Raw genomic sequence first — 27,017 nt, 5'->3', positions numbered from 1 at the left:
GTGTGCCTGTGCCAGTCTGAGGCACGTTCACATCGTGAGTCTGAAGGGTCTGAAGCAGCTGTGTTTGAGCTGACACACACACACACACACACACGGTGGGAAGGAACAAGGACCGCACAGTCAGTCAGGGTTGTTTTGGTACTTTATTTAATAAATAAATTCAGAAACATTGCGCAAAAAAGTGAACATGAAGCAGGAACAAAAAAAAAAAAAAAAAAAAAAAAAAAAAGGCACTTTCAAAACAATAACGTGACACATATAGACAACATTTTTTATAGTTTTAAGGCTCTGGAAGGCCGTTGCCTTAACACTGATCTTTACAGACGTTGCATTTCTGACAAGGCCGGGAACGTGCAAGCCTCCTGACTTGGGGGGGGGTAAAAAAAAAAAAAAAAAAAAAAAAAAAAAAAAAATTAAAATTCATAAAAATATAAAAGGAAAAAAGCAATAGAAACAAGTGTGGACTGGATCTCGGTCTTCAAAATTCGCTTGTAGTTACCAACGGAAAATTCTTTAAAAATAAGGCTTTTGTCTCGCAAATAAGGCAGTTATATTTGGCATTGCTTAAAATGAGCCCAGAGAAGGACCTGAGTTTAAAAGTTACTTTCTGCCAACATCCATAATTCACTTGTCCTCAAAGTATTCAGTTTGTTATACCACATTCAGATACACATATTTAACACGAAAAAGGAAAAAAGCAAATGCAAGCACCCATCTTTCCCATGCTTGTAAGAATCAGCACAGAACCCACCAACTACTTCCACAGCACCTCCTAAGGTTGTACAGCATGTCGGTTACCACGGTACAGAGATCCCGGCTTTCATCTCAGGTCCTGTCTGACGCTCATGACTCAAACTCCACAGAAAGAGTTTCTCTCCCTCCGTCCACATGGGTCGGCGGAAGGAAAAAGGCACAACCTGACATTTGTTGACCTTGCCAGTCCTGCGGCAAAAAAAATTACCCATATAAAACAAAAGTAAACCCAAATTTTATACATGACTGTACATTTTCCTTAAAAATGATGCATAGAAAAAAAAAAAAAAAAAAAACAAACTGTTAGTAAAACAAAGAGAAAGAGTGGCCTAACTTAGCTATAATACTGTGACTAAAAACCAAAACAAAAATGAAAGGAAAAAAACAACCCTCCCTCCCCTCCCTCCGTCAATCTTTTGCATACAGTGTTGATATGAGAGAAGTGGAGCGCCATCATTTGCCCTCGTATTTGGGGTTGACCACAGTCGTCACGGCGCTCTTGTAGATGGGATTTTCACCCTAGGAGGCACACACAGGGCAGAAAGTTTGGCCCGGCACATCGATCGCAACACGGACATGCTGAAAACACACAGCTGTTATTATTATGTGAAAAATAAATTCTCGCATTTTACTATTCCTACATCAAGCCTTCTCATGCAGAGTGGTCTCACGTTCAGATCTCAGTTAATAAAAGTTTAAGAAACAATCCAACCGAAACCCCCGATTTCAGCATTAAATCTGACTAATTAGCCGGTTAATTTCCGACTAATTCACCTCCAGTACGTCAACGCGGTATTGAATTCGTGCATGCTTTCCTTAGAGCGCCGGCCCAGAACCCGTTTGGGTTATGTTTAGCAGGGATGGACGAGTAAAGGTCAAAGGTCACACCATGCCAAAGGAGACCGGATACAGACCGGGATGGACACGTCTGCCCCAGCGCGGTCGAACGCAGCCGTGGAAAAAGCAGAGTAATTTCCGAGACACACCGCCGTATAATAGGCAAGGCAGGGTGATTTACAGAATGTCCCTGTTAGACCTGCCCTTCAACAGACTGCGTGCATCCCATAGGTGTCTGTCTACAAGGAGTGCTTTGCGTGTGTCTGCGCACGTGTGTGTGTGCATGCCTGCGTGTGTTTCACCGAGTCACAGAATGTATTCGCTACGCGTCCCACTGAACACCCACAGCTGAAAATTATATTATCAGCAAGTCCCAAATGATATTTGTTGGCAGCAAGAAATGGCAAATGGAGACGAGGGATTCTGGAGGTGACAGGAACATGAATGTGTCTCTCTCTCACACACACACACACACACACACGCAGAGAGAAAACCATGCAGAAAACAAAAAGCAGAGGAAAGAACTGGAATACAAACTGGGACTCAGAGGACTGCAGCTTTGCGTCCATAGTGCGGATTCTGGAACTTATTAATAGGACTCCTGTATATGGGATTCTCTTGCTATGGGTAGATAAACGACAGGGCAGAAAGGAAGTCAGAGCAAGAAACAGGACACACACACACACACACACACACACACACACACGACAAAGAAATAGGAACACAAACATGATGGCAGGAGTGACTCTTAGGGCTTGGAAAAGAGATTCGCCTTTCAACCCTGGAGCTGCGTTTCAGATTTCTTCCTATTCCTCGTATTCTCATCCAATATGAATGTTTATAAAACAGTTATAAAACATAGATGGTCACCTAATATGTTAACCCATCTGACTGACTTCATTCCTTAATCGTTATCACAAGTTATACTCCTCTTTTTGGGTTGATGGTCTATAGACCTGACTATGGGACATGACACCACTCACGTGTCACCACACACACACACGACAGATGAACAAAATGAGAATAAAACAGGTCAAATTCGGTGAAACTCGTCATCAGTTATTTTGTGCGTTCAGATGCTTGGCGTGGAGGCGTCACGAAGCCTGATAACCATCAGATGAACAAACAACACAACCCAAGTGTGAAACCCACAGAACATTAATACACATAAACTAGGAACTCATGTCACCAATGAAGCACATCACACAGGCTGCTACAGAATGTCTGCCTGTTCACAACTGGGGGGGGGGGCTGCGATCTCTCTTCGGCATTCAGTCGAGGGAGAAGTTCAGAGCGGTCGGCACTTTGTGGAAGTTCGCATTTCAACTACCTGAAAGGCCAAACTGCTCATTGCATCAACATTGCGATGCTCTGCAAGCGCCCCCACTAATGAGAGTCCCCTGAAACTGCAGCGTCCCTGTCCCACCCCACCCTACAGATACCTACGGGGGGCAAGGTTCCAGGTGGGACAGACCACCACTCTGTTTAACACGCACATTTTACTGCCGGTCAATGTAATTCAATGACCGACCTCTAGGGGGCAGCACTACTTCAAGAACAAAGAGGTCAGTCTCAAAGGGAGGATCCAACGGGGCCTTCATTTCCAATTGCTGCGGGCGCTACACCAAAGGGGTGGGGAAATAAGCATGAAATTGATTTTAAGCAGATGATGAGGGTTTGACCTTCTTTCAGGGACCCGGACCATGGAAACGAAAGGGGAAACCCAGCATGAGCCTCGAAAGGCCCCGGGGCCCGAGAAGACCTGCCAGACACTGGCACACCCTGCAGGCGTGTTTTTGCTTTCCATTCCCACCCTCTGGGAGAAGCGGAGATCACCAGAGCAGCTAGGGACATCTGCAACGCGCAATAAAACGGCGTCCAAAACCAAACGCCCGGTGAGCCGCGGAGAAAAGTCCGGAAGGGCACGGGCCTTACCGTGTCCCATCTGGCGTTCATCTTCTCCTTCTCGAACTTGGCGAACTCCCTCCTGTCGTGGATGATCATGAGCAGCTTCCAGATGAGCAGCAGGGCCAGGCCGATGAGCACGATGCCGGCCACCACCCCCGCCACGATGGGGAGGACGTCAGCGATGTCGGGGCATTCTGTCGCGCACGGAAACGCGGTCAGGGTATCGACAAGACCGTGTCCCCCTGGCTTCCTTAAACTACCGGCGGACACCGAGTTCACGGCCCCGCGCCAACACCCAACACAAGCACCGGACGATGCGGGACCAGCGGGCTGCAGAGCGAGGCCTACTCACCACGCTTCTCCACCACGTGCACGATCTTCTCCGTGTTGTTGTCCACCATGTAGGTGTAGTAGAACCAGCAGTCGTTGTTGTCCCGCTCCTTGCAGTGCATCAGGGGGAAGGCCTGTACGGGCTGGGGCAGCTTGTCCCGGTCCTTCACCTTGATCAGCTTGAAGTAGCCGCAGTCGCGCTCGCAGGTCTCCTTCTTCTCCCCGGTGCCGAAGGCCCTGCACTGCACGCAGTCCCTGCGTGGACGGACACACGCAGAGAAAATTGACCACAGTGCTCCAACATGGTACCAAAAGGCGAAATACAGTACCAGAGTGCATGACTTGACCCTTAAAGCTCTGTCCGCACTTTTCTGTTGACGAATGCAGGGGGTCCTCGACTTACAGCGACTGCCGCTTGCGATGTCCCATCAACCTTAGGGTGTTATTTTCGAGTCCTGACATTCAGTCGTAACGTGTAACACCAGCCACTCCATCCGCTGTATGACAACTCCGGTTGGCCAAAGGACCAAATTCATTGACTCGGTCAGGGACTGCATTTTATTTACCAAAAAACTGTTCTATTTTCACAATGCTCTGTTTGTAATTCAAATTACAAGGCATTTACATTTATTTATGTAGCAGACACTTTTCTCCAAAGCGACATCCACTGAACTTTATGTAGTGTTCTCAGCCCACACATACCTTATTCACCATGGTGACTTACACTGCTAGATACACTACTTACGCTGGGTCACTCATCCATACATCAGTGGAACACAATCTCTCTGTCACTCACACACTATGGGTGAACCTGAACAGCATGTCTTTGGAGTGCAGGAGGAAACCAGAGCACCCAACGACTTACACTGCTAGATACACTACTTACAATGGGTCACTCATCCATACATCAGTGGAACACACTCTCTCTGTTAGAGTAAAGGATTATAAAGTAAAAACAGTATTGTTCAAGTGCAGAAAAGAAAGCTACAGAAAACTGAAGAAATCAAAAGTGAAGCGAGTGCAGCATGAAAATATTGTTATATTAAAAAAAGCCCACGGGAGGCGCGGTGGCGCAGTGGGTTGGACCGGGTCTTCTTCTCTGGTGGGTCTGGGGTTTGAGTCCCGCTTGAGGTGCCTTGCGGCGGACTGGCGTCCCGACCTGGGTGTGTCCCCTCCCCCTCCAGCCTTACGCCACGAGTTGCCGGGTTAGGCTCTGGTTCCTTGCAACCCCGTATGGGACAAGCAGTTCAGAAAATGTGTGTGTGTGTGTGTGTGTGTGTGTGTGTGTGTAAAAAAAGCCCTGAAATTAGTCAAAAAGTACAGCGTTGCATTAATGTGTTTAAACTATTCATCCTGATGATTCATATAATACGCTAGAAGTGGAAATGAGACTGATGACAAACCCAACTTACGACAAGGTCATTGGAACGGAAACCACTCATATTCTCAAAGCTAATACAAGATCTATAAAAAGTATTCACCATATTGGACTTTTTATTGATGCATATCAGAGAATCGCAACCGATTCAATTCAGGTTTTTCAGAACTTTAACAACGTTGTGCAACAGCAACACACGAAGTCCGCAGGGGGTGAATACTTTATAAAGGTGCTCTAAATAATGGTGGGAAACCAAAAACGGTGCATTGTGGGAAAGGCCGCACTCGGTCTCGGTCCGAACACCGACATGCCTCTTCCTTGAGAGTTACTATAGTAAGCGATCAGGTTACAGCATTTCAGGGCTCCAACTTACAGTGCCCCTATATTACATTGAAAAATATATATTTTTTATTATACGCAGATAATTTCTTTAATAGATACTTTTCCAAGAAGCAACTTACAGTGTTACGCTACCTTCCAAATATCTACCCATTTATACAGTTGGGTCATTTTAACTATGCCAACCAAACGCAAGTGTCTTGATCAAGGTACTACAGCAGGACATGGGATTCGAACCTGGTCCTTTGAGCGAAAGGTGGCAGGTCTAGCCACTATGCCACCTGCCGCTAGAAAAATCCAAAAGGCGTTTCAGTGAACTGAGCTTTCAAAACGGAGGAAAATCCGAAGACCCCCCCCCCCCAACGGAGAAAACACGGTAACCGGGCCAACAGAGTGGCTCCAGCTCCAAACTCCCACCCCAGGAGACTCACTTGTGCTCCGCGCAGACACCGGGGCAGGTGGGGCAGATCTCGCACGTGGGGCCCTGGAACTTGGGGTCGGTGCACTTGCAGGTACCGCACTCGCAGTTGCCCCTCCCGTTGCAGATCTGCTTGTTGGAGGCCAGGCACGTTGTGGTGTCGAGCGAGCAGTCGCAGGCGCTGCCCGTGTAGTTGGTGTCACAGATGCACACGCGGCACTCGCAGCGCCCGTGTCCTGGGTGGGGGTGGGGAGAGTAGTTACCAAAAGGGTTCGAACATCAGGCCGGAGCCAAACAGTCCATCCGTCTAATCTGCTGTACATTTACATTTTATCATTTATCTCACACTTTTCTCCGAAGTGACTCACAATGTTAAAGTTACAATTATTGACCCATTTATACAGCTGGGTCGTTTTGCTGGAGTAATTTAGGGTAAGGACCTTGCTCAAAGGTACTCCAGCTGAGGGCGAGGCTCGAACCTGTTACCGTTGGGGGTCAAAAGCAGCAGCTCTATCCGCTACGCTACCGGCTCCCCCACGGTGTAAATGTGCACATGCCGTTTACTATAGCACCCATGGGGCAACAGGTGGCAGAACAGTTAGTGCCTCGCCTCCAGGCCTGAAGGAGCCAGGTTCAAAGCCCATTTACTGCTCTTGTACCCTTAATCATGGCACTTACCTCAAATTGATACAGGAAAAACTACTCAGGCGTACGAAGTGTTAAATAACGATAAGCAGCTGAAGAGTGCGAGATGCCCTGGAGAAAAGGGTCGGACTAATGAATGAGCTTAAAGGGAAGGAAAGCGCTTTACAGGGTGCCCCCTACGGGAGGGAAGATCGGCCCACCTCCGCAGAGCTTGTTGTTGGATCGGTCGCAGTTGAAGTTGTCGCACTCGCAGTACTCGCCCGAGTAGCGCTCCTCCGGGTTATCCCTCTTCTTGCACTCGCACGTGCCGCAGACGCAGTCGCCGTTGTTGCTGCAGATGTCGGTGCCGTTGTCGCGGCGACAGTTGGCGTCCAGGTCGTCGCTGTTCACCTCGTCCGAGCTGCACTCGCACAGGCGGCCCACGCGGCCGTCGTTGCACCTGAGCGGGAGGGACGCGGGGACGAGCGGGTGCCGTGGGCGAGGGAGCGAATAAATTACCCGGAATCCCACCCCGAGCTAAACGAGCGAACTGGAGAAAGCGGCGCACCTGCAGGCTCCGCACTCGAAGGTCCCGTTGCCGTTGTGGCACATCTTGCTGTTGGCCTCGCCCGTCTTTTGGCACTCGCACTCGCAGATGAACTTGAGGACGATCTCCACCTCCTCGGTGAAGCCCAGCGGCTTGATCTTGATAGTCTCCGGCTTGTTCTGCTTGGGACACTTGTGCGCCGTGACGCTGATGTTAAAGGAGACCTGTGAGGAATAAAAGAAAATAAAAATTACTTACCACATAGGGACAGCTGGTAGCGTAGTGGTCAGCATTAGGGCCTTTGGACCCAAAGGTTGTGGGTTCGAATCCCACCTCTGGCTGTAGTACCCTTGAATAAGGCATTTACCCTAAATTGCTCCAGTAAAATTACCCAGCTGTAGAGCAATGCTTGTAAGTGTAACAATGTAAGTAGCCTTGGAGAAAAGGATCAGCTAAAGGAATAAATGTATGTAATGCAACACTGACCCAAATGCGTGTACCGCAGACACCCTGGGAATGATTATTAAATATCACCTTTTCTTGTGTATATAGCAGAAGCTTTTAAGAAGCTCTTGCTCACAGGAAAAACCCACACACATGCAAGATGGAGAGATTGCACCGTGCTGGACAGGGGACAGGAAGAGCTGCCAGGGGTTCACGGATGCGAACGTCAAGCACTGGCAGGAAACGAAAGCTCTGACATTAAGGCGAGCGAACGAGAGCGCGGGCGCTGACCTCATCTCCAATAGAGATGTTCGAACACTTCCTGCCGTTCTCCCCCTCTCCCACAACCCCGTTCTTGCAGTGGGACTGGTAGGCGATGGTCACGCCGTCCGGCAGCTTGCTGTTCTCCAGGATGACCTCTGATGACAGAGACTGCCACGCAGAAACACCAGGTAACAATCGACGATGTGAAAAGGGAAAAAACAGCTCTAGTGCATCCTGGCTGTGGCCTTGCATCCTATTGTAATAGGTTTAAAAAAAAAAAAAAAAAAAAACGTACACTACTCTCACAAGGACACACTCACGTTGTACGCGTCAATGATAAGGTTGATCACGTTGCTGGAATTGGCCGACAGAGTCCCCACCGCAGACTTCGGAATCAGGTTCTTCAGCTCCTGGATGGAGGGACAAGAGGAGCAGTTGAAAGGGAGCGTATGACGACGCGCGGAACCAGCCCCCTCCAGCCCACGTCGTCGCACATCTCTGGCACAAGACCCGAACCGCTTCCCTGGTCCGGGAGCCCGTTTTTACGCGTCCCACACGAGGGACGAGGCAGCTCTGGAAATAGCCGCAACGTAAGAAGGGGCCGCATTTAGAATCTGTTTCAGTTTCGTCTCCGGAGGAGGAAAATAGCCTGGATTTCCAAGACAGGCAGACTGCTCGGATAATAAAAAAAGAATCTGGAACCATACAGCTGGAATCCACCCCACAATTCACCAGTAAGTGGCCATAAAAGGGCCTTTTTCGGACTGGGAGCCGTCAACCGGTGCGCAGCAGGTGACGGGAACAAGTAAGACTCTGTGTGTGTGTGTGTGTGTGTGTGTGTGTGTGTGTGTGTGTGTAGGCTGGCGCACAGCACTCCTGTCTGCAAAAGCGTCGGACCCCTAATAAAGAGCGCTTTGTGACCCCGCAACCCAAGGTGAAGCTGGCACGCCACAGCTACCTTGTACACGGGCTGGAACTCCTCGGTGACGGCAAAAATGGTCTGAATGTTGTTGTCGCTCAGCTTCTGAACCAGGTGAGCGATCGAAGGGTAATCCTGAGGGGGTGGAAAAGCAAAAATGGATACGTTTACATTTATTCATTTAGCAGACACTCTTCTCCAAAGCAGTGTAAAAACAGAGTAAACGATAGTGTATTTCACCACCAGACAGGGAGCCAAAGATGCAGACGGGCAATTCAGTCCGTTTTTCTGATGCCACCGTTTAAACCAGCACACAGCACATGGGTAGCTGCATATAGAGCTGATAGGAGATACAAAGGTGTTTGTGGCAAATGTTGAAATGGAAATTTGTGCTTGAGACCCTTCTTGAATGTTGGGAGGGATTCAGCAGCTCTGAGAGACAGAGGGAGATCACCTCACTGGGGCCAGAATTGAGAGCCTTCAGAGTTTAGATTTTGGGCCTCTTGTGCGTGGGACCACCAAGCAGAGCGCAGCGGTCCGGTCGGGGGGTAGTGAGCGATCAGTGCTCTTCAATCCATATTTTTGCTTTTTAAAAAAAAAAAAAAAGGGGTAGACTGGCAATTAAATACCGAGAGAGAAACACACGTACATAATAGTGGCTCATGGTGTACATGTTATTCTCCAGGTGACACTTCCCATCGTTGGGGAGCACAATCCCGCCCAGCTTGCCGTCCCCGGCAAAGTGGAACCCAGCGTCGGTGGAGAACACCAGCAGTCGGGTCACGTTCCTCCAGCCGATCTGCTCCTGGGGTGGAAAGGCCAAGAAGTAACCAGACCGCTAACAAAACCGCAATTTACCGAGGACTAAGCTGCGGGTTGAGCAGCTTGCAGCTAAAACGGAAGGGCTTCACACCCACCCCGCAAACGGCCACTTGCATGATGGCGTCGAAGCCGCCCTCTGGGGAGTCCAAGTTCCCAGAGATCTGCTGCTGACCCACAAGCGTGTTGAATTGCTGCCCATCGTTGGTGAGCTTCAGCACATTCTTGTAGCTGAAGGGGCTGGTGCAGTTCTGGTCACCCGTGCACGGGTTCAGCAGTTTGGCCGGCGTGGTGCTGATGTAGGGCATGACCGTCTTCTCCACGAAGGAGCCGAAACCTGCGGCGGGAGGCGACAGCAACGTGAGCCGTGACCAAGACGCACGTGGGGCGTCGACGAAAACCAGGCGGTGGCAACCAGCACCCGAGCGTTAAGAGGCGCCACAAGCAGGGCCCAGCGACCCGAACCGAGATCATCGCCGACACAAAAAAAAAATGGAACGAAGGGAACAGCCAACACATTTAAACTGCGTAGAGCGACAGTTTAATAGAAAACGTTACCTATAAAGCTGCAACTTTTCGAAGACACGAGGCGGCGATGCTCATACGATGTTAACGTCACGTATAAGGCTGCAAATCTTCAATTTTTCAAAAACTTTGGGTAATTTTCTAAAAACATTTGTTATTAAACAAGTTTAATTATTCCCCCCCCCCAAGACTGTAATTTGATTGATTGATTTTAAAAGCAAAATTTGACACCTACAAATGTCGGTACCCCTGGGCGACCAAATGATAAATGTGCCCCTGCTCGTACGTTGGCCCCCCATACAAAGATATTCACTCCCCCACGACGTAAAACTCCTTTCTGATAAATTTCAGTTGCTGAGACTATTTTGAGAAACAAAGTATTTAAAATTACCCTCAATTTTTTTTAAGAAATTAATTTTGAAATATCACATTTCTAAACACATTCCTGCAATGCTTATAGATTTAAAATATTTATAATCAATTATATATTTTTTTTTAAATAACTTTTACAGCAACCCAAATTAAAATTACATTCACATTTTATTTATTTATCTGCGGCTTTTCGCCAAAGAGACTTACATTAATCTTCCTACAGTTATTTACCCATTTATACAGCTGGCTATTAATTCATGCACTTCTTAAAAATTTTAGTCCACTACAAGCAATAAAAAATATATTTTAAGTTACGGTGTCGAGATACGTTTCTAAATGCCGTTACATTTGTTCAAGTGCCTCTCGTATTTACAGACTCGCTGTGGAATAAAGTGATTTTTCCAACGTTCCCAAGCATTTAATGCCACTGTTTTCTCCATAACCCCTATAGCTCCATCACTTCTCATTACTGTAACAGGATCTTGTTGCAAATCTTAAGGAAGTTAAAATAAAACGACTTATTCCGAGAGACATTCGAAGGCCTGAGACGCCGTTACCGAAATTTTCGCCGGACCTTTAGAGATTAAGAAATATAACACGAGAAGCAGAGAACAGGGCTGCGGTCACGCCGTTCGCCGGGGGGGGGGTTGACAAAGAGCGCCCGGTGCCGGACTCTTACCGATGCGAAAATCCGAAGTGATCTTGGACATCTCGTACATCAGGCTCGTTCCCAGGTTTTTAACGTTTTCCAAGTCATCCTTCATGGAGTAGGACAGGTCCATCAGGTAGTAGAGGTCAATGGGGTAATCTTCAGCCCTTTTGAACTTCAGATTGAAGGACTGGGCTTCACCTGAGAGAAACGAGACGGGAGTTTGGAAGGGATCCTGACAACGGGCGTAACGTGGTGCGTAAAGCTGGAAACGGAGGCGAAAGATTAACGTTCGATAACGTGACACTTTACATCAGCTCCCGGAACACCAGTGACTGCACGCAGTAAATGATAGATTTAAAGAAATAATAATTATTTTTATAAGAGGGCGTGGTGGTGCTACGGATTTGGCCGAGTCCTGCTCTCTGGCAGGTCTGGGGTTCAAGGCCTGCTTGAGGTGCCTTGTGATGGACTGGCGTTCCGTCCTGGGCGCTTCCCCTCCCCCTTCAGCCTTGCGCCATGTTGCCGGGTTAGGCTCTGGTTCCCCGTGAACCCCGCTTAGAACAAGTGGTTTCAGTCAATGTGTGTGTGTGTGTGTGTGAGAGAGAGTGATTATTATTATAATAAATAATTCCAAAGGAAACTGTTCAATGCCTTCATCACAAACCACGGAGATCCTATTCCGATGATTTAATATGCTGCACGCAGACTTCAGAACGATTAACTGAGTATTTCAGGGTTTCAGGTTCAAACCAATGACATTCATCAAGCTTTTTTTATGCTTTTTACGGAACTATAGACAGAGGTTCTACATTTAAACACAATGTTTTCTGTAAGGGGGGTGCGGTGGTGCAGTGGGGTGGACCGGGTCCTGCTCTGGGGTTCGAGTCCCGCTTGGGATGCCTTGCGACAGACTGGCGTCCTGTCCTGGGTGTGGCCCCTCCCCCTCCAGCCTTACGCCCTGTGTTGCCAGGTTAGGCTCTGGCTCCCCATGACCCCGAATGAGACAAGCGGTTCACAAAATGTGTGTGTGCGTCTTCTGTAAGAGCTGAAATTCACTGCCTGAGCCAATTTATCCCTGACATTTACATTTATGCCTTTAGATGATGATTTTCTCCAAATGGTCCTACAATGGTGATGTTACTCACAATTATCATCATCATACATTTACATACAGCAGTGTCATTTGTACTGTATCAGTTTAAGGTCAGTACCTTACTCACAGGTATGACAGAAGGAGCTGCGAGTGGAACCTGTGCCCTTGGAGGTGGCAGCTCTAGTCACTACGCCACCTGCTGCCCTGACAGGGCGATTCTGCTGTGACAGGTGAGCCAAAGCGAGAGTTACCAGATCGGAGGTTCAGGGTGAGCTTCTGGGGCTGGATCTGCGTGATTTGCTCAGGAGTGAGCTTCTTTCCTCCGGCCTTGCTGCGGTTGGTCACGGGTACGTCCTTGTCGACGGTCTGGCTGCCCCGGGGGTTTTCGATCTTAGCTACACTGCAGCCTTTCTTCTTCAGGGACTCCAGGTCATCGCAGCGGGCCGATTTGGGCTCTCCCTGCTTCAGGAACTCCTGGAGATGGGCGAGAAGGTCGGCCACGCGTCAGGTGCCGGATCTGGGCGGGACGGGACGGGACGCCAGGACAAAATTAGATAATTTAGATAAAGGTTAATACCGCTGGGGGTGGAAATCAAACTTGGGGCATTTGAGTCCAAGGGCGGCAGCCCCAACCACTAAACCACTACGCCACCTACTGCCTCGTTAAAATAGAAGTATCCCAGAAGCCGGGCGAACCCTCGCACCTCAACTCATTTGAGGGTGAACGTTCGGAGCTGCAGGAGAACGGTGAAGTGGTTTCAGCACCGTGACAAGGCTCCTTCCCGCACTGCAGCCTCAATCCAACAATTTTTGGCAGGGAAAATAAATAAATAAATTCCTGTAATACCTCGCCCTCCACATTCATCCAACTGTCCCCTATGACTTTTTTCTGCTCCCAAAAGAAAAACAAAAGAAAGGTGAAAGGAAGGATCTGATGACAAAACCAAGCATCCAAACGCAGCTCTTAGTTGTATCACAGCTTAAGACTTACGGGGCACGGAAGGTGGGAAATTACTATGTTTTCCTGATCACACCTTATATGCAGCTCTGAAACTAGGTACAGTTAAAAACAGATCATGAAGAAACAAAAATTTGACTTTATGAACAAAAAAAAATGTTTGTGAACATTATACATGCAGATTGCATAATTTTATACTTTAACAACAAAAAACGGACTGAAAACTTATTTTAAAAAAACTGAAGCCGATGAAGGGAACAAATAGATTTAAACTATTTACTGCGTAGAGCGACAGTTTGTTTCAGAGAAAATGTTGCCTACAAAGGTGCAATATTTCACGAGAAGAAGTGGTGATGTTCATACAATGTTCACAACATATGCGGCAGCAGATCTTCGGTTATCTATTAAAACTGTTCATTAAGTGAGATTTTTGCATTTTTCCCGCAAGACTGCAATGTATTTTTTGACTGTAGAAGCAAAATTTGGCACGGCAAAATTGACCAGCATGTTTGCCAGATGATAAATCCAACGCTGCTCATATGTCGGTACCCCATACAAAGACATTTGCTCCCACATGATACAATTCATATTTTTAAAAAAAGTAAAACTTTTTTTCGGCAGCTCTCCAAACTGAAGAATTAACGGATGCTTCCAAGTTAACATATCTGAAGCCTTCCCTCCCTGAATATTCCTTTGGGAAACACCGATTCTGTATTTCTCCAGCACCAGCGGGGTAAACGGGGTAAAGTCCGTGCGGAATTCCTACGGCGGTGACGCACAGCGAGCGCTTTGTGCGGCTACCGTCGTGCAGAAAGGCAGGGAGGACAAGGGGCCTGTTGTTGGGGGCCGGTGGGTGTCCCCCGAGGCACGGGGATGGCTCTGTCGGTCGGGCAGCGCAGAAACGCAGCCCACGCGCAAGGGAGGCCGGCATGTTGGCGGCACCCGAACGCGACGGCAGGGCTCTTCAGGAACTGACAAAGTGAAAAGGAGAAATGTGGAAGGAAGCCTTCGATCTTTTAAAAGAGTGTGTTTGACCACACGCCTGGGCGCAGCATAAGCGAAAATGGAGAATGCCATCTCTCTCTCTCTCTCTCTCTCTCTCTCTCTCTCACACAACCTTCAGCCACCGAACAGTACTTACATGGTCCGTACACCAGCCGCACTTCTCGCTAACCTGTATACACTCCCCGCAGGATTTTGCGTTTGCCTTGATGCATTCGGTCCCATCTGTGCAGAGCAGAAGAAAGTGAACGTGAGCAACGGGAGACGTGCTTGAGCGGAAGCGTCCGACACACCGCAGCAGAGCAACGTTATTTTACTTGGAACCCAAGTGCAAACCCTAACTGGAAACTTCATTGGAACATTCTACCCCAAGGAAGAGGATGGGGGCTGGGGGGATGGGGGGTGGGGGTGCAGAGCAGTGACATCAACGCACAGGGACTGCGTGCCTGTTTGGTCCATGAGACACCGCAAACTGGATCGCCAGTGTATGACACACACTATTTTACTAGACTCACGTACATAAAATAGTGAGTGAGGGACACTGATTCCTTATAAATAAGCTAGGATTCATCCACTGCCCAGCAGCTGATGATAACTTCACAAATGATCCGTTTACCTTTATAAAGCACTCTTAACAGAACCACCTACAGGTGTGACTAAACGGAACCAGACAAAGGTAACAGTTTGCGAACAGTGCATAAGCAAACCAAAGAGCAGCTGAGGAGAGGAAAACAAAAAGACTCCGAGCACAAAGAAAGAAAAACTAAGCAGCAGTAGCCCCACCCCACCCAGGACACTGGAGTGAGATTAGACCTTACCTTGCTGAGCAGTGCTGCAACAAACAGCTCCAAACAATATCAACAGCACCTTCAGATCCATCTAGGGGGGAGAGGAAAAAAAAAAAAGAAAAAAACCCACATTAAAGCCAAAGTAGGTCATGCAGAGTGGCGGTTAGGAAGCGGTTTAGCCTCCCGTGTCACCCCCCCCTCCGTCCAGATACCACACGCAGACTCGAGTAACGCAGCCACACACCAGCACCATGCCCGAGAACCACTGCACGCAGGACTTGTGTTGGACTTCATATAAAAAGTTACCCTTAAAGCTGCACGTTCCAGGCATACGAAACCCAAACCAGGTTCGAATCCCACCTCCTGCTGTAGAGCTCCATCAAGGTACTTACCATGAACTGATACGGCAAAAGTTACCCTGCTGTATAAATGCTTAAATCACTGTTATATCTTAACATTGTAAGCTGCTTCGGATAAATAAAGAAATATAAATGAAAAATGACCCCATCCCAGATACACCACCCTGAATAATTAAATAAACAAGCATCAGCCCCAATCCCATTCCAGTCCCCGGGGCCAGCGGTGTGTCGCCAGCTCTCTTCCACAAATAGCATCAGTCGGGGCGGGAGGGAGGCGACGGTGGGGGCTGTTCCCCGTACCCTCAACAAGACAAACTACACACTTGTTGTAGCATAAACGCTGTAAAATCCAGGATGGGCCACTCAACTCATTCTAACGGCATTAAACTGACACAGCGAGCAGACTCATTATAAACAAAACACTTAATACTAATTCTGAAGCCAAAGAGGGAGTGAGGTGGGGGGGGAGGAGAGGCTCCCAGCGCTGAAGAACTCTGGGCCGGAACAAGCGGCTTCTCGCAGAGCATCGCTCAACGATAACCGAAGCGAGGACACCCACGGTTCCTGCGACACCTGGAGGCGAGAGGTCGTGCGAAGTCACGCTACACGTGACAGCGGACGGGCATCGCGGTCGCGGAAGCCAACGGTCTCGCGGCTCAGGTGTAACCGGGGGGCGCGCCGAGGAGCCCCGCGAGTAACAGACGGAAGGTGCGGCTCGTGCCGTTTCCCTACCCGCGTTCGCCACCATCCGCGTCCGCAGCCACCTCAACCGAAACCCCTAGGAGTCACCCAGGGGTCACGCACTCAGTCCGAAAGTGCACGCACTCAAAACCGGCACATGAATCAGTCTGCCTACCTGCGCTTCCCCGAAAAGAAAAGCGGCATAAAAACCAGCGTGCTTCTCACATATTTCATGCAAAATTATGAGAATCGCCATAGCCGGCGCGCAGCGTTCACCATAACGCCGCGAGGCGCATGAAAAGAGAACCGCGTCTTGTCGAAACATGCGATATCCGACGGGAATTTCCGTCATCTCGGGGCTCGTTCTTACTTCTGGGAATCCAAATTTGAGTTATGGGCCCAGACAAGAGCCCTGGCTCACTGCGTACCACAGGTATGGTACCGCACGGTACAGCACGGCGCAGGGCGAGCGAGAAAGGGCCGGGGAAGGAATGCTGAAAAGTAAGCGTAACGACGGGGGGAGGGAGGGAGGGAGGTTTCACGAAATCATAATCTTTCGAATAGTTTGGCTCAGAAGCGTGGAAAGTGAAATTTCGCTGTGGCGTCTCTGCAAAGACCGAAGTACCATCTGTAGCGCGTTAATGTTAAAGTCATAGAAGAGGAGAAACGCAGGACTTGCAGGACGGACGGACACACACACACACAGAACACATGATGGCTGAGCTGATACCTCCAGGCTGATTGGCTGATTGGATGCACCCCCACCCCCCACAGTGTTATCAGCTGAGAGGCTGCAGACAGCAAAGAGGGGAGGTAAAGGGAATTACCTTCCACAGCTCACTGGACCAAAAACGGTTCTTAACGGTGCTTAATCCATACCAAGACTAAAGAGGGCTGCATTAAACCACTTTGGTCCTGTACTATATTTTTACGGGGGAGGGGCGTGGTAGTGCAGCAGGTTTGGCCTGGTCTGGGGTTCGAGTCCTGTTAGGGATGCCTCGCGATGGACCGGCGTCCCGTCCGGGGCGCGTCCCCTCCCCCTCCAGCCTTGCGCCCTGTGTTGCTGGGTTAGGCTCCGGCTCACCGTGACCCCTCTTGAGATGTGCGGCTTTGGACTCTGTGTGTGTGTGTGTGTGTGTATATATATATATATTTTTGCAGCATTTCAGTCACAGCTGCATTGCTGCCCTCAGACGGCCTCCTCCGGTCGTCAACTTATTACCGATGAGTATTGATGAACATCTGGGAACCTTCAACCTTCTTGTTGAAACATTAAACTCACGTTTATTTATTTAGCTGCTGCTTTTCTCCAAAGCGACTTAATGATTGACCTATTCACGGAGACGGGTAACTTTTACCGGGTCAGTTTAGGGTACGTACCTTGCCGAAGGCTACCACAGCAGGAGGTGGGACTTGAACCGAAGGTGGCAGCCCTAACCAGTACGCCTCCTGCTGCAGAGTTTTCACCGGGGGCGGCGAGGGAGTCGGCGAGCTGCCCTCCAGCTACTATACCACCGACTGGCCAATAGAAGCATTGTTCATTACATCTAAGCCCCACTCAGATGTGTCTATGTACTAAAAACGGACATGAGACAGCACCTCCCACTGGAACACACACTCTGACTAACAGTCTGTTGGCTGGTATAGGTGTGGAGTCATACTGTGAGCATGTGTGTGTGTGTGTGTGTGTGTGAGAGCACAGTGAACAGACGCCCAAGGACACGCGGGACAGGCGTGAGCCGGCCGACATTCCCGAAAGCCCGACTCCCCCACCGGTGAGGGCGGGGAAAGCAGTGAGCGAGGAGCTCCATATTTGGTCAGACAGCTGCCCGCTTCCTCGCTGATCTCACGTTCCCAGAATTCTCCATCGCGGCAGCAGCCCCCACCCCGATTACCCATTTCCTGTGAAAAACTGCGGCGGCCCCGGTACGGTCAGCGTTTGCGATGCTGAGGAGAGCAGGGCTCTGGGGGTCTTGCTGGGACACGATGAGCCCACAGCAGAGCACTTTACGCCTGCTAAAAGTTCCTCTGAAGTAAAGTTCGATTTGCTACAACACACGTCATTCACACACCAACCGCTGTTTTCACCCCTCCCCGTCCCTTCCTCTTAGCCACTCACCCCGAGGAGAAAGGAGTCACTCCTTCCATTGTCTGCCGCCCTCCCCTCTCCTCCCCTCCCCTCCCCTCGTGACACAGTGCCCTTCAAAGCACGAGTACCAGTGGAACGTGTCCAGGTCCCGATATCAACACAACACACCGAACTGGTCCTCTTACATACCATTTACATCTATTCATTCAGCAGATCGTTCCTCCAATTTAATTAATTAGTGCTGATCTGACACCTATACCCAGTGTAACAGTGTTAGTTACTGCAGTAAACTGCCTACAGTCATTCACACGTCTATAGAGAAGTACACACACAAGCAATGGGCAATGAGTCACCAATTCTATAGCGTGTGGGTGGAAACCAGAGCACCTGGAGGAAACTGGGAGCACGTACAAATGCCACACAGCCTGTGTGGGTTGCAAACTCACATCCAGTACTACCTGGTATGGCGCCCCATAGATCTCTCTCTCTCTCTCTCTCTCTCTCTCTCTCACACACACACACCATCTGAAGCTGCTTGTCCCATGTGGGGTTGCGGGGAGCTGGAGCCTAATCCAGCAGCACAGGATGCAGGACTAGAGGGGACACACCCAGGGCGGGATACTAGTCCGTCGCAGGGCACCCCAAGCGGGACTCGAACCCCAGACCCACCAGAGGGCAGGACCCGGTCCAACCCGCTGCGCCACCGCACCCCCCTCACCCCCTAAATCGCCAGATACAAATCAGTGGGATGCACAGAGATTAAGGACAAAACCTTGCTGGTTCCCCTCCTGGAAGTTTCTAGAAATAACACAGAAATTCATCTTTCTAAAATTAAGATCTTGAGCTGTTCTGGAGGACGCTCCTCTGCATCACTATGGAAGCCACTCAGCTCTTCGGCGTACGCCCCGCGGTAAAGAACATCCCTCGACCCCGTTCAGGACACGGCGCGGCCTCGAGCCCACGGTGCTGGAGACGTGCAGATGATCCCCTGGTGCCTCCGGACTCCGAACTTGCCCCAGGACCGCATTCAGAAGCGCACGGAGCAGCAGATCCCCACCTTGGTGGTTCCGCGTGTTCCTCTTAAAGCTCAGACCTTAATTTAGATCTTATTTTATACCTTGAGATGCAGTGATTGCAGCTTTAAACAAGGGGAAAAAGTCTGAGGAGCTTTAGCGAAAATCCAGGTGCATCACTGACCAAAACGTCTCATCGGAACCTGAGCAGACGAGAAAGTCTGCTAAGAAAGCCACGCATTCCTAGCAGATGGACTGAACCGGTTCCAAAGAGAGTAAAGGTTTTTTTTTTTTTATAATAAAATAATAAAAAAAGAAAAAGTGACTCGTGATCTAACCATTTTTATGGACGTAAAACCCAAGTTTGGAGATGGAAGCTTGGGTACCAGAACATTCCTTGTTTATACTGGCCTGACGGCCGCGCAGGAGCGGCGCGAGCGAGAATACGCGTTTATGGAAACTGAGAAAACGCGATCTCAATCATTTCCTGCAGTGGATGCGCTACGAAAGATCACGCTCAAGTTTCCGTTTAAAGCATCTTAAGACGAACGCGAAGACCGCCGAGCTGCTTTCAGTGGAGGAGCGGCGCTCTGGAAGCAGGCGAAACCAAACAAAAAAACAAATCATCACAAGAGGCTTCATTTTTAACGGAATTAAAGAGCACAAGAGCCCTGAGCTGGGAATTTAAAAGAACCACAGAAAGAGCAGCAAACTTATTTTTGCACAGCATACATACAGTATTTCAGGGTACATAACTTGCTGGAGGTGAGATTTGAACCTGTGACCGTTGGGTCTAACAGCAGCAGCTCTAACTACACTACCAGCTGCCCCTGTACGTATTTTTTACGGACACCCTCCACGCAGCACAATCGGCCAGCGGCACCGTGGTAAAGGACCTTCTGCGCTCCAGTTCCAGTTTTCGTCCTCAAAAAGCCGATTCTCTGGAAAACGGTGCAGCTTGTAGCACAGTGATTAAGAGCTCCTGCCTTTGGATCCAGAGATCGCAGCTTTGATCCCCACCTCCAGCTGTAGTACCCTTGAGCAAGGTATTTACCCTCAATTGCTCCAGTAAAATTCCCCAGCTGTGAAACTGGGTAAATAACTGGAATCACTGTAACCTTAAGAGCATAAAGTCATTCTGGAGAAAAGCATCAGGGAAATGTAAAAAGGCACAAGTAACAGGTACTTCGCTCCGACGTGACCGTTTCTACGAGAACACGGATGTTAAAAGAGCTCAGATCTGGGAGAAGAAGATGAGAGAAAGGAAAGAATAGATATAAAATCGCACAGCAGGCAGCACTGGAGCCCCACACCACCTGGTGGTTTTGAGTTCAAAGCGGCAGGGCTCACGTGGGCTTCCTCTCACAGTCCAAAGACGAGTGACAGGTTAACAGGTAACTAGAGCCTGCAGACGCGGTGGCGCAGTGGGTTTGATGGGTCCTGAGCCAAAGACTCACCGGAGAGCAAGTCCTGCTTGGGGTGCCTTACGATGGACTGGCATCCTGTCCCGGGTGTGTCCCCTCCCCTCCAGCCTCTCGCCCTGTGTTGCCGGGTTAGGCCCCGGCTCCCCACGACCCCGAATGGGACGAGCGGTTCAGACAGTGCGTGTCACACTACATTGCTGTATAAATAGCTGATTGCAGATCACCGTCTGTCTCGCTACAAACCATTATACCACCGGAGGTGTGTTTGTCACAAAACGGCCGTGAAGTTGGCATCAATAAAGACGTCTCGCGAGCGAACGAAAAGTTACGAACTATGCAGTTACGGAAAGAGCGCGGAAACAGGAGATAATCAGGTGACGGCGTGTTCCACTCAGGCTTTTTTCTGGACGCCGATTTTCCGCATCGAAAATAACCTCTGCCTGAGGAGTCAAGCGAAGAGAGGAGGAGGATGTGGGTGTCTGTGGGTGAGAGATGCGCACGCACACACAAACACACACGCAGAATGGTGACTGGTGCTCCCCTGCACTCCAAAGCTCGGTCGTGCTCTACCAGCGCGTGGCGATGCGTCGGGGCAAACGGTGCATTGAACTTCAGACCCTGAAAAGACCTTTACATGATGGGTGGCGGCCTTGCGCCAGCAGTGGGGTCTGCAGAGAGACAGCAGCTGCATCCTGTGCACTGCTGGATGGAGGTTAGACTGAGATACAGCTTCCTGTGCTCAGCGAGTCTGTTTTTGTTGTGTCATTGCTGCTGTGTGCACCCCCCCCCCCCCCACCACACACACACACACACACAAACTACATGTGGCAAAAAGTCTGCCCCATCTACCAAGCTCCTCCAGTCCCCATAGACACTTCTTCACTACACTCACCTTCCTTCTCCATGGGGGTGGGATGCACTAATCAGTATTGCGGACACCCTCCTCCCGCCAAGTCAAAACCGTACAGCAGGTGGCGCAGCGGTTTAAGCCACCGCCTTAGGACTCAGTGGCCCCAGGTTCATCCAGCCTCCTGCTGCATTAACCTTGATCAAGGTACTTACCCTGAATTGATACAGTAAAAATGACCCAACTGAAAAAAATGGGTGAACTCTTCCAAGAAACTTAACACCAAGCCACTTTGGGGAAAAGCATCAGCTAAATGAATAAATGTAAAATGAGACCAATTTCAGCTTCTCCAGTACTTTTACCTCATCTTGCACTTCAACAGCACAGCACTGTTAGGAGGCAAACAATGGGACTGAGCAAAACCGCTTCATTCAACAGTCTGGCCCAACCCCCACCCCCCCCCCTTTTTTTTTTTTTTTTTCTTCTTTTTCTTTTTTATCTTTTTTTAAATACCTGGGACAAACATGTCCCACATAATGACACAGTGCCTACTTTGCTTTGCGGGCGAAAGCTAGAGTGGGTGTGTAAAGGGGTTGGCACCCCAGTCGAACCCCACGCAATGCCACAAAGCCCAAAATCGGACCTAGCGATTACAGCCCTTCCCTGCATTTTCGCAGATCAAAGGTTAGATGCAGCTGAACTCCTGTTGCCCCCACCGTTACGGTCTTCCAACAATCTAGTGGCAGGGAGGGGCTCCCTGAACCCGTCACCAGCCCGAAGTGTTGTCGCGGTACTGTGAAATCAGAAGCCTCGTAAATGGCAAGCAGGCTGGTCTTCCTGGGAAGCACCTCACCATCGTGGCCACTGCTGATGTGTTCGAAGCAGAGGTCGGGAAATGAGCCGTAAACGTGACACAACGCAGAAAGAGGCCGAAACTCACGTCATCGGCAGTACAACTTGCGTCGGGGGTTTATGACCCCAGAAGACAGGAGATTTAAAGGGGAGGGATTTTACTGCAGCGCAAAGCCTTTCTCACAGCTGTTATCTGGCCCTGGGGGGGGGGTGGTTATATCAATGGTAGCTGCCATGACTCACCTTAACCACCCCCACCACCCCTCCCCCAGCGACAGCCGCTCCAGAAGAAGCACGGCTCCTCCATTTGCTTAATTAAAGTGATCCGTGGATTCCGTGAAACACAATGGGACTGGACCTCGATCGCTCGAAAAGGTTCGGTACGGCACAGGAAGAGGACAAAGCGCATGAAAAGAGCCCTGAAATGGGAATCGCGAGCGTTTCCAGCTCAGCGCCCAGAGCTCCCAAAGTCAAATGTATTGACATCAAAATCACGTGAGCGCGGAAAAGCACAAGGAAACAGCAACCGGTGGCACGACGGAGCACATCCGCTTTCTGTGAAGGGCGCACAAAAGCAGCCTGGATCACATATCAATCGACAAAGAATTGGGATTATTCAGAAATAAACTGCTTTAAGATAAATTACACATTAACAGACACCTTTTCTCCAATGTTTAAACGAATGAACGTAAGCAGGTAAGAAATCGAAGCACACGTAAGTCAATTTGTTAAGGTGACATGTTTCTGATGGAAGACAGGATGAGCAGTGTCCCGGGGGGGGGGGGGGGGTCTACACTCAGTCATAAACCAACTCTCTTTTAGGACAAAAGATTATAGTGAGAAAGTACAGAAAGGGCAGATTATCCCCAAATACCATTAGGCTCTTTTCATTGAGATACATGAAAAGTGCCATAAAAATGTTTATAAATTAAGACTATTAAGAAGTCTGATTAAAAACATACACTGGATTCTCACACACACACACACACACACACACACACACACACACACACACACACACACACACACACAGACTGAAACCGCTTGTCCCTGTTTATTACATACACAGTTCAGCACACGTTAGAGTGCCTTTAAACATTTAACTCAACCCTTACTGTGCCCGTCAATTTGTTGCAGTAGATTGTGGTCTGTTAGTATGAAAGGTGCTCAGTTCCAATCCGACTCCTGTGCGGCTGTATTATGTACTCTTGATCAAGGTACTCACATTTACATTTATTCACTTAGATGCTTTTTGCCAAAGAGACTTCCAATGAACTCTATGCGGTGTTACTAGCCCACACACCTTATTCACCGCGGTGACTTACACTGCTAGATACGCTACTTACACTGGGTCACTCATCCGTACATCAGTGGAACACACTCTCTCTGTCACTCACACACTATTGGGGAACCTGAACAGCATGTCTTTGGATTGTGGGAGGAAACCAGAGCACCCGAAGTCTGACACTGTAAGTCACCTTGGTAAATAAGGTGTGTGGGCTGGTAACACTATATAGTATGCATTGTAAGTCGCTTTGGAAAAAAGCGTCCGCTAAGTGAGTAAATGTAAAGACATGAAACAACAACATTTAAGCATATACGTTTTCATGAAGGGTATTAGAATTATTAAAAGCGCAAAAACAGTTATAAAGGAAATGGGACAACACTGGCTGTGCATCTTGAACCCACTGAGGTGTCATCACCTAGCAGATGAGCTCAAGTGCAAAAGATCACATCTCCAAGCAACATGATACAGGGCCACAAACAAACAGACACACATAACAAGTGCTGAAGATTGTGGTTCGAACCACTGGTTAACCACACACACATCGAACTAGTTTAAAAGTGACACAGCACACAAGTCCATGCAAAACAACTGTACACTTTAACACACTTTCAAGACTGAGCCCAACTCGGAACGACACATTGGTCAGTATTAAAGACATTAAATTACACAATGTCCATGCAATGGCCAGTCACCGGGGCGCCACTATCACCACTAAAACAGAAAGGTAAGTACAAATGGGTAGAAAAGAGCCAACTACAATATATTTACAGAAGGATAATGGGAGGAAAAAACTGAAGTGGACCAGGACTGCATTGATACAACTGACTGTGTCATACATATTAAAAACGCAAAAATGAGTAATCTGGACTACTTGAGTAAAAAAAGTCAGGAAAAGGGTGAGGAAAAGTGGTGCAAACGGGACATGGACGCAAAATGAAGGCAACTAAGTTGATCCAAGTCTAATAATTCACACATTCGCTGCAGAAAACCAAAAAAAACCCACACTAATAGTATATGTACTCGATGTATTATTAATTTATCATCATCATCATATGTGGCGAGGCAACGTCACAGCGGACAATTTCCCAGAAAACACTTAGAAATAAAACGACTTTGCCGTAATTTGTGTGTTTGTCGAAAATAACATTAATTTAATTTTCCTCCTCCCAAGTGCTCGTGTCTCACTTCGCTGTAACTAAGCTCGGCTTTGTTCGGCCGCTGAAAAAGGGCCTCGGGGGACACATTTTGTCCACGGAGACACTCCCAAAAAAAGTACAGCGAGAACTAACTTTTATCATCACGGCTGTAACTTGTTACGGCGACTGTAAGACCGGAGTAGCGACTTAACAAACAACATCCAGCGGCGGTTTGTGGAAAAGTCGAGAAGTTTTTTTAAACTGGGATCGTGGGGAGGAAAAAGGGGAAAAAAGTTATTTTTTTTTTCCCCTCCTTCTCCTTTCCCCGCAAACAAAGGAGTGAAGTTCTGCCACTAGGTGAAGCACGGCGCTGAGCACCGACTGAACACCGCGGGCGCAAAAAAACGAAGTTTTCACGGCGGTGAAACGAGCGCCGAAGGGTTCGCAGAGCGGAGCCCGTGTCGCGTGTCGGCGGCACAACAAAGGGGCCGCGCGCACCGAACTCGTTACAATGTATCCAGCGCGCGAGGACAGGCAGGCGCCACACGGCCTGGAACGGCGAGCGCGGCGGCGGCGGCCTGTGTGTCTGAGGGTCTCGAGGAGCGCTGGACCCGGGCCTGGTGGTCATCGCGTCCGGCCGGGACCGCAGTGGACCGCCGGACGAACAAAACAGCGATCACCGCCTCCACCAGCAAAATCATCCTCATCATATTTGTGTGTGTGAAAAGTGTGTGTTGACCCAAAAGTGTGTGTACACGATCGAAAAGGAAGGGAGATAAAAATGGACGGAAGAGTATCCGATAGCCTCTCTCTCACGCTGAGCCGCCATCCCCACCCAGAAATACCGGAGCGTTAACCACACACACAGAGCCCCACTTTCAGTGCCCCGGGGTTGCGGGAAACCGGTCCCAGCAGCACAAAGCCGCGCGCCAAAAAACGCGCACACACACACACAGAGAGAGAGAAGGTGGCAGAAACAGACAGCGCGGCGATCATCATGCCATGATCACTACTAAGTATTACAGCAAACACACCGGCCCGGGTAAAAGACAAAGCACTTCCACAGTACCGACCTTTCAGGAGCGCTGCTCGAACCCAGAACCTTTCGTTCGCCCCGGAAGGGACGCGCATGTACGTGTTTAAATCCCGAGTCGCGCTCCGTCCTTCGCTGTCCACACTCTCCCGGTGGGGGGTGGGGGGCGGGGGGGTCCTGCTCCGACTGCGGCGACCTCACACACACACACTTATTGTACACGACCGTCGGATCGCTGACTCGCGACAAAACACACACACCTAAGCTGCTTCACGTCACCTAAACCATTTTCCCTGCGACAAACGAGGAGAAGCTCGGAAGCGATGGACACATGGAGGGCGACGAAGACACGAGAGTCCGGAGGAGTCGCAGAAAAGGACGAGTCAGCAGCCGTCCGACGATCCTCCTCCTCCTCCTCCCTCTTCATCGGGACCCACCCGCTCAGGAAATGCCACGAACACGTCATGGGCTCCCAACACACACACACACACACACACGCGCGCGCGGAGCTGACCGTAATCTTTAAAAGGATGAAAGTTCCTTTAACATAACACTGTCATCCACATTCGCGCCTTCAGATTATTTTTGCTTCTTCACAATTTATTCGTCTCACCCTTGTGACTCACACAGATGATTGATTCTATCATCTTATTAATAAAATACCTTCAGGTTAATTTATCCTTTTCCACTGCAGAGTGCTCTTTCCGAATCATTTCATGATTAGTACAGTGCTTCAACCGAAAGGCAATACAGCTGGATGGGATTCGAACCTACAACTATCATGCTACAGAACGACAAGCCTAACCAGGGCACTGTCAGCTGCCCCCACTACTCTGGAGAGTAGGAGAGTGTTAGACTATCTATACATTATACTATGATAGTAATAATAGGTGTCGCAATATTTTTCACAATAAACCACTTGTCTTTAATATGCCTCAAAACTGAAGACAGACAGACACAGTCTGAAACCATTTGTCCCAAACGGGGTTGTGGCAAACCAGAGCCTGACCTAGGAACACAGGACGCAGGGCTGGAGGGGGAGGGGACACACCCAGAGCGGGATGCCAGTCCACCACCAGGCACCCCAAGCGGGACTCGAACCTCAGACCCGCCAGAGAGCAGGACCTGGCTAAGCCCGCCGCGCCGCCGTCCCCCCCGTAAAACAGAAAACCCATCTAGTATTAGGACACTTCAGCTTTTTCCTAACCACACATTTTGAACACGCTGATGGACAGATCTACAATATACTTTTCTAAAGCATCCAGGAATAAAATCTCGGTGAAATGTATCACCGCACTACGACACCTCCTGCTTAGTGTGCGTCT

The 27,017-nt window shown here is 49.3% G+C and overlaps 1 protein-coding gene across 1 annotated transcript; it reads right to left on the bottom strand.

The window, feature by feature from the left end:
* Positions 1–129: 129 nt before the first annotated feature.
* LOC108927721 (integrin beta-1-like) lies at positions 130–26,122 on the bottom strand. Its single transcript, XM_029246108.1, has 16 exons — positions 25,733–26,122; positions 15,001–15,061; positions 14,322–14,407; positions 12,474–12,696; positions 11,157–11,327; positions 9,679–9,917; positions 9,411–9,566; positions 8,801–8,896; positions 8,163–8,252; positions 7,870–8,010; positions 7,156–7,358; positions 6,809–7,047; positions 5,977–6,199; positions 3,851–4,083; positions 3,526–3,692; positions 130–1,272 (listed from the first exon to the last, which is right to left on the bottom strand). Exons 2-16 carry the CDS (start codon positions 15,059–15,061, stop codon positions 1,207–1,209), a joined length of 2,394 nt encoding a protein of 797 aa, XP_029101941.1. The 5' UTR covers positions 25,733–26,122; the 3' UTR covers positions 130–1,206.
* Between the last annotated feature and the right edge of the window lie 895 nt (positions 26,123–27,017).

This window comes from Scleropages formosus, chromosome 19 (assembly GCF_900964775.1).
Source record: "Scleropages formosus chromosome 19, fSclFor1.1, whole genome shotgun sequence".
In the NCBI taxonomy this organism is placed as follows: Eukaryota; Metazoa; Chordata; class Actinopteri; order Osteoglossiformes; family Osteoglossidae; genus Scleropages; species Scleropages formosus.
The sequence above is the reverse complement of the archived record's forward strand: the minus strand, read 5'-3'. Positions and strand labels throughout refer to the sequence as shown.